The sequence below is a fragment of the Borostomias antarcticus genome (assembly GCF_949987555.1).
Source record: "Borostomias antarcticus genome assembly, chromosome: 5".
Lineage (NCBI taxonomy): Eukaryota > Metazoa > Chordata > Actinopteri > Stomiiformes > Stomiidae > Borostomias > Borostomias antarcticus.
In genome coordinates, this window is record NC_140238.1 from 33613650 (window position 1) to 33621830 (window position 8181).

At 48.2% G+C, this 8181-nt stretch overlaps 1 protein-coding gene across 1 annotated transcript in view; it reads left to right on the plus strand.

Annotated features, from left to right (window-relative positions):
- The first annotated feature begins 140 nt into the window (after nucleotides 1-140).
- The window catches only part of tyk2 (tyrosine kinase 2), a 22589-nt gene continuing 14548 nt past the window's right edge, over nucleotides 141-8181 (plus strand). Inside the window, exons 1-9 of the mRNA XM_084437866.1 lie at nucleotides 141-257; nucleotides 695-950; nucleotides 1124-1247; nucleotides 1787-1919; nucleotides 2055-2218; nucleotides 3524-3902; nucleotides 4409-4594; nucleotides 5273-5430; nucleotides 5746-5863. Coding sequence (XP_084293992.1) covers nucleotides 770-950; nucleotides 1124-1247; nucleotides 1787-1919; nucleotides 2055-2218; nucleotides 3524-3902; nucleotides 4409-4594; nucleotides 5273-5430; nucleotides 5746-5863 — 1443 coding nt within the window. The 5' untranslated portion in view covers nucleotides 141-257; nucleotides 695-769. The remainder of the gene's footprint in view (nucleotides 258-694; nucleotides 951-1123; nucleotides 1248-1786; nucleotides 1920-2054; nucleotides 2219-3523; nucleotides 3903-4408; nucleotides 4595-5272; nucleotides 5431-5745; nucleotides 5864-8181) is intronic.

Below are 8181 nucleotides of genomic sequence, written 5' to 3' on the forward strand. Positions count from 1 at the left end.
GTGTGTGTGTGTGTGTGTGTGTGTGTGTGTGTGTGTGTGTGTGTGTGTGTGTGTGTGTGTGTGTGTGTGTGTGTGTGTGTGCGCGCAGCTGTGGTAGGGGAGTGGACAGACAGTGTTTTCGTCACGTAGCTGCTGTACTGTGGGCTGCTTCTCTGGAATGCGTGGGAGTGAGTGGGGGAAACACGCTTCACCGATCACACGTTTCCATTGACTGCTTTCGCTTTTCTATTCCTAAACCTGAAGAAAACATCTACATGGTAAGACTGGCGCTATAAAAACTTTTCCGGATACTCTGAAATATAATATATTATGTTGAGGGTCCGCATACTGCTTAACCGAGCCATCCTGAAATGCAGGTGAGGGATTCGATCAACAACCGTGAGGTATTGGGTGTGCGGGACGCGCGTCCAGACGGGCTGCAAATATTAAAACATTTAAAGATGTTCCGGTCATTCGCTCTGTAAAACCGTGTTTATGTTCAGATCAGCGCCTGATAGACCCGGAAGGCCTTCTGATCAATCTTTCCACGGCAAATGTGTGACGCAGAGAGGGCAATAATGCCGCTTTTTACTATCATCAGTATTCTTCTGTTGTGTATGATGTTTATCCTTATGTTTTGATGATACTACATGTAGGCTGATGTATTTCTACAACGAGAACTTCATTTCACTTCACATTATTTTTTTACCTGTAGGAGTAGGCTATGGTAGCTTAGCCTCCAACTTTAAAGAGACTGGTTGTCCCAGGCTGTCACAGTGATCCGTTGCCAATGATGTCTCGACGTGGGCGCATCAAAGGTCCCAGAGCAGGGGCCTCCCGCTGCGAGGCCCCCCAGGGTCCAGGGGTCCATGTCTACCTCTTCTGGACCAAGGAGGGCGAACGCTATTTGTCCCACCCTGGCGGCAAAGTGACCGTTGAGGAGCTGTGTGTATCCGCATCCCAGACTGTTGGTGAGGATAATGGCCTTTTGAGATGTCTACCAATGTTGATTTTGTGGGTACAGTTGAAGAAACCTGCCCCTCGGGTTTATGGGAGAATTATTAACTGATTTTTGATCTGACAGACAGGTGTGGTTTGGTGCTCCAGTGATTGCGACTAACCCAGCTATCCTCCTGCCCTATAGGAATCACTCCTCTATGCCATGTCCTGTTCTCCCTGTATGACCCCTTATCCTGCTGCTGGTACAGCCACAACCACATCTTCAACCCCGAGGAAAACTCCAACCTCGTTCTTCACTATCGCATGAGGTCAGTGTTAGTAGGGGCCCAACTGTAGATGGAAGGACACTAATTGTCAGACAATGTCAAGAGCCAGTTTACATTACATTACATTAGTCATTTAGCAGACGCTTTTATCCAAAGCGACTAACAATAATTGCATTTAACGTAGGAAAATCCAATGTACTACTACTTGCCAGAACTCACAAGTGCATCTTCTTTCTAAAACAAGTGACTAAGAGCATAATCTAGTGCTGAAGGCAACTTTTAGTTTTAGGCACACCCCTCACAGTCCTTCTACTCCCCCTTTGTGTTTTGGTTTGTAATTCTTACCTTGTTTGTAGATTATTGTTTGGTTATTGTTGGTGATTATTTTCAAAATAACTTTCTGTGAAAGAATAACTACTACTTGCCAGAACAGTGCATCTCCTTTCTAAAACAAGTGACTAAGAGCATAATCTAGTTCTGAAGGCAAAGTGCAAGAATAGCAATCTAAAATATAATACAATACAATAAGTTTCTCTAAGTTTCTAAGTTCTACTAAGTTTCTCTCCATGGTCCCCCGCCAGGTTCTACTTCCGTAACTGGCATGGGCTCAGCGAGAAGGGGCCCACGGTCCTTCGCCACGCCCCCAGGTCAGGGGCGGAGCCGGGCGGGGCCCCTCTCCTTGAAATGACCTCCCTGGAATACCTGTTCTCTCAGGTTCGCCTTCGCCTCCCTGTCTGATGCACGACGTCACACACCATTACCATATCACACTTATTTAACTCCAATAGTGATTATACTCGGGGCGTAAATAAAGTCCGTTGTTGTTGTTGTTGTTGTGTATTCCCTCAGGCGAAGGAGGATTTTGTGAACGACGTGGCACCGATGGAGGACGCTCAAGGAGAGGATGAGCTGAGCCGCTTCAAGAACGAGAGTTTAGGGATGGCCGTGCTTCACCTCTCCCACCAAGCTCTGCACACGGGCTCCACCTTACAAGAGGTGGCCAGGTCCATCAGGTAATGGCGGATTTCGTCTGCGTTGGGTGTCTGGTTCGTTCGACCCATGTTAAGGGATTGTCCAGAGCAGGACGCGAACCTGCGATCTTGCGCTCGCAAGTTGGATGTGCTAACAACTACGCCAAGAGAGAAATCCCTATCAGCAGGGTCGTTAGAACATCCTTTATACTAGGGGAGTGAGTTTCACCGGCTACTCGCTGCCACAACGTCGGAGGACTACACTCACTCCACCAGGGTTTATGAGGACTCACCATTCACTCAGTTACATAAATATGACGCTTCTGTAGGTCCCGTAGTAGTGTGTGTTTCTGTTTTATTTTTTATATATTTTTTACTGTATCTGGCGTTTAAATACCAGTCGTATACATGTGTCATAATACCAGTCGTATACATGTCATAATACCAGTCGTATACATGTCATAATACCAGTCGTATACATGTCCTAATACCAGTCGTATACATGTCATAATACCAGTCAATACCAGTCTTATACATGTCATAATACCAGTCGTATATACGTCATAATACCAGTCGTATATACGTCATAATACCAGTCGTATACATGTCCTAATACCAGTCGTATATACGTCATAATACCAGTCATATATACGTCATAATACCAGTCGTATACATGTGTCATAATACCAGTCGTATACATGTCATAATACCAGTCGTATACATGTCATAATACCAGTCGTATACATGTCCTAATACCAGTCGTATACATGTGTCATAATACCAGTCGTATATACGTCATAATACCAGTCGTATATACGTCATAATACCAGTCGTATACATGTCCTAATACCAGTCGTATATACGTCCTAATACCAGTCGTATACGTGTCATAATACCAGTCGTATATACGTCATAATACCAGTCGTATACATGTCCTAATACCAGTCGTATATACGTCATAATACCAGTCGTATATACGTCATAATACCAGTCGTATACATGTCATAATACCAGTCGTATACATGTCATAATACCAGTCGTATACATGTCATAATACCAGTCGTATACATGTCATAATACCAGTCGTATATACGTCATAATACCAGTCGTATACATGTCATAATACCAGTCGTATACATGTTATAATACCAGTCGTATACATGTCATAATACCAGTCGTATACATGTCATAATACCAGTCGTATACATGTGTCATAATACCAGTCGTATACATGTGTCATAATACCAGTAGTATACATGTCATAATACCAGTCGTTTACATGTGTCATAATACCAGTCGTATACATGTCATAATACCAGTCGTTTACGTGTCATTTCTTCGCTGCAGCTTCCTGCGCTGTATTCCGAGGTCCTTCTCCAGACACATCGCGAGGGACAACTTCCTGACCAAGATCCGTATCCAGCGCGTGTTCGCCGACTTCGTGAGGACCTTCCAGCAGCACACGGTGGGGGCCGGCCGCCTGGGCTCCCAGGAGGTCATGTATAAGTACATCTCCACGCTGGAGCACCTGGCGCCTCTCTTGGGCACCGAGACCTTCCCCGTCTCCCGCCTGGAGCTGCGCAACAACGGGGACGAGGCGGGCTCCTACTCCGGCGCCGCCCACGCCCCGGGCGCCACCCACGACGGCTTCGGCGCCGAGCCCACGCACGAGATCATGGTGTGCGGTTCCAAGGGGATTCAGTGGAGGAAGATCTCTGGACTAAGGGTCGGTCTTGTCTTGGGAAATTGCGTGTGTGCATCTTGGTCTTAAAGTCGCACTGAAACGGACGTTTGAGATCTTCTAACTTCCGTAGTTTGACGTACTTCCGACGCAAACAAGCTATGAGGGTAGGACATGCGTTTAGAGGAATTTGATTTGAACATTGACAAGTGGACGGGTTTTAAGAACTTTAGACAGATTCGATAGAAGGATAGCGTTGATTGACGGGTGGATGTCGTGAGATTATTGGTCTAAATTCTAAGGTACCTGTTGTCGTCATTGCACGTGACCTACCGTTTTCCAGGAAGTTAGAAATTATATACTTTGATATAAGATTACAACAAAAGTAGAATTTTGTAAATTTTTGGGCATACATCATTGAATAGGTGAACACTATGACCAATTATGTGAACCAAAATGGGACAGAATGCTTTTTTCATTTCAGTGCGACTGTGTCAAGTTTCTCTGTGTTTTTCCGTGCGCTGCTTTATGTTTTACACCGTCTCTTTTAGGCTCAGGCCAACAGCTACCTCGGGAACGATTACTTGGGGAGCAGGAAGAAAGTTAAGCAACAGCCTCCCCAGCGAGACGCCAGCTCCCCCGAGGACTGGGCCTCTTTCTGTGACTTCCCGGAAATCTCTCATGTCGCAATCACTGGGGACAACGTCTTCATCAGCAAACAAGACAACCATTGCATGGTCAGAGCACCTCACTCACTTCCTGTCTGATTCTCTGCAGTCCGTTCATTCTTCAGATAATGTTTGGCTGACATACCTGTATCATTTCTTGAGAGAGAGAGAGAGAGAGGGAGGGAAGGAGGGAGAGAGAGAGGGAGGGAGAGAGAGAGAGAGAGAGAGGGAGGTAGGGGGAGAGAGAGAGAGGGAGGAAGGGAGGGGGAGAGAGAGAGGGAAGAAGGGAGAGAGAGAGGGGGAGGGAGGGGGAGAGAGAGGGAGGGAGGGAGGGGGAGAGAGAGGGAGGGAGGGAGGGAAAGAGAGGGAGGGAGAGAGAGAGAGGGAGGGAGGGGGAGAGAGAGAGAGAGGGAGGGGGGGAGAGAAAGAGAGGGAGGGAGAGAGGGGGATAGAGAGAGAGGGAGGGAGGGGGAGAGAGGGAGGGAGGGAGAGAGGGAGGGGGAGAGAGAGAGAGGGAGGAAGGGAGAGAGAGAGAGAGGGAGGGGGAGAGAGAGAGAGAGACTGCCTGTGACATACTGTGTACACACTGTGTATGAGTGGGAGGAGTGTAGGTTGTGTATGAGTGGGAGGAGTGTAGGTTGTGTATGAGTGGGAGGAGTGTAGGTTGTGTATGAGTGGGAGGAGTGTAGGTTGTGTATGAGTGGGAGGAGTGTAGGTTGTGATGACGGCGTGTCTGTGAGGATGTAGGAGGTGCAGGTGAGGTCCAGCCTGGAGGCTCGCTCCTTCGTCTCCCTCATCGACGGATACTTCCGCCTGACGGCCGACGCCCACCACTACCTGTGTCACGAAGTGGCTCCGCCCAGAGTGGTGCTGAGCGCCGCCAACGGCATCCACGGACCTATGCAGTGAGTCTCTCTCCTCTTCTCTCTCTTTCTGCTTGTCTTTCTCTTTCCCTCACCTCTGCTTCCATAGACGGATCATGATAAAATGGGCCCCTGGGCCTGGATGTGTAGATCTGTAAATATTAATGTTTTTTTGTCAATGTTTGTGTAAGGAATCTCACCCTAAATTTCTATCGGTGTCCCTGCAACAAGAAATGCAAAGGGCCCCCTGAGGTCTTGGGCCCCTGGGCCTGGGCCCGGTAGGGGCCCCTGAGGTCTTGGGCCCCTGGGCCTGGGCCCGCTAGGCCCGTTGGGTAATATGTCTCTGTCTTCTTCCAGCGATGACTTTGTGCTCCAGAGGCTGAGGAGAGAGGCGGTGGAGGACGGAGCGTTCCTGCTGCGCTGGAGCGTCCTGGATTACCACCGCATCATCATGGCCGTGCTCAACAGGAGCCAGGTGAGAACAGGAACCAGGTGAGAACAGGAACCAGGTGAGAACAGGAACCAGGTGAGAACAGGAACCAGGTGAGGACAGGAACCAGGTGAGGACAGGAACCAGGTGAGAACAGGAACCAGGTGAGGACAGGAACCAGGTGAGAACAGGAACCAGGTGAGAACAGGAACCAGGTGAGAACAGGAGCCAGGTGAGAACAGGAACCAGGTGAGGACAGGAACCAGGTGAGGAGAGGAACCAGGTGAGAACAGGAACCAGGTGAGAACAGGAACCAGGTGAGAACAGGAGCCAGGTGAGAACAGGAGCCAGGTGAGAACAGGAGCCAGGTGAGGACAGGAACCAGGTGAGGACAGGAGCCAGGTGAGAACAGGAACCAGGTGAGAACAGGAACCAGGTGAGAACAGGAACCAGGTGAGGACAGGAACCAGGTGAGGACAGGAGCCAGGTGAGAACAGGAACCAGGTGAGAACAGGAACCAGGTGAGAACAGGACCCAGGTGAGAACAGGACCCAGGTGAGAACAGGAACCAGGTGAGAACAGGAACCAGGTGAGAACAGGACCCAGGTGAGAACAGGAACCAGGTGAGAACAGGAACCAGGTGAGAACAGGAGCCAGGTGAGAACAGGAACCAGGTGAGAACAGGAACCAGGTGAGAACAGGAACCAGGTGAGGAGAGGAACCAGGTGAGAACAGGAACCAGGTGAGAACAGGAACCAGGTGAGAACAGGACCCAGGTGAGGAGAGGAACCAGGTGAGGACAGGAACCAGGTGAGAACAGGAGCCAGGTGAGAACAGGAACCAGGTGAGGACAGGAACCAGGTGAGAACAGGAACCAGGTGAGAACAGGAGCCAGGTGAGAACAGGAACCAGGTGAGAACAGGAACCAGGTGAGAACAGGAACCAGGTGAGGAGAGGAACCAGGTGAGAACAGGAACCAGGTGAGAACAGGAACCAGGTGAGAACAGGACCCAGGTGAGGAGAGGAACCAGGTGAGGACAGGAACCAGGTGAGGAGAGGAACCAGGTGAGAACAGGAGCCAGGTGAGAACAGGAGCCAGGTGAGAACAGGAACCAGGTGAGGACAGGAACCAGGTGAGAACAGGAGCCAGGTGAGAACAGGAGCCAGGTGAGAACAGGAACCAGGTGAGCGAGAGAGCAGAGGTCCACATGCTTTACTTGACTTTACTATATTCAGTTTATTGTTGACAGGGACAATCACACCAATCAACAACTTTAGGAAGATTTTAGTGAATGAGCCTTCATAGTGAATGTGCCAGTGTTAGCTGAGTAGCTGGTTCAACTGCTGTCCCTGGGCAAGATGTTAAGTGCCGGATAAAACCAGTAAAAAAAGACATTTTAAAAAACAGATTAGGAAAAGGATTACATGAACAACACAGTAAAAAGACATTTCATGCACATTTAGAACATACTAATTAACAAACAAGAAATGAAAATATAATACAAAATGCAGAGAGAATACAAGACAGATTACAACGACAAAAAGCAAGGACCTGTTTAAACAGCTCCCACACTGATTTTAACAAGGCGTTCCCCCCCCCCCCCCCCCAGAGCAGTGTGTGTGCACGCACATCCAAGGACAGGAACAGGAACAGGTGCTCCACCACAAAATAGAAGTGATCAGAGGAGAGAGATCGGCACGATGTTTAAATAGCTCCCATAGTGACTTTAATAAGGACCAACAGTCCGTGTGTCAGGTGCAATACCAAACATGTGAGGGGGGGGGGGGGGTATATATTGAATATTTGATGCGTTTAGCCTACTGTACCTTGCTATACTATTATCTATGGCTCTATTGGGCCATCTGTGCCCTTTTAATGTACCCTGCCTAATACTTCCATGCATAATCAGCCTAGACTACTGGATATTATGCATAATCAGCCTAGACTACTGGATATTATGCATAATCAGCCTAGACTACTGGATATTATGCATAATCAGCCTAGACTACTGTATATTGTGAACATTGATTCATTTGTATGCATGGATATGAAGGGGAAGGGGTTGAACCCAAATGGGGTCAAAGTTTAAAGTTTACAACAGGTACGTTTTCAAACAACTAGTCATACCCTGCTACAATTCTATACAAATACAAATGAATCAATGTTCACAATATCCAGTAGTCTAGGCTGATTATGCATAATATCCAGTAGTCTAGGCTGATTATGCATGGAAGTATTAGGCAGGGTACATTAAAAGGGCACAGATGGCCCAATAGAGCCATAGATAATAGTATAGCAAGGTACAGTAGGCTAAACGCATCAAATATTCAATATATACCCCCCCCCCCCCCCTCACATGTTT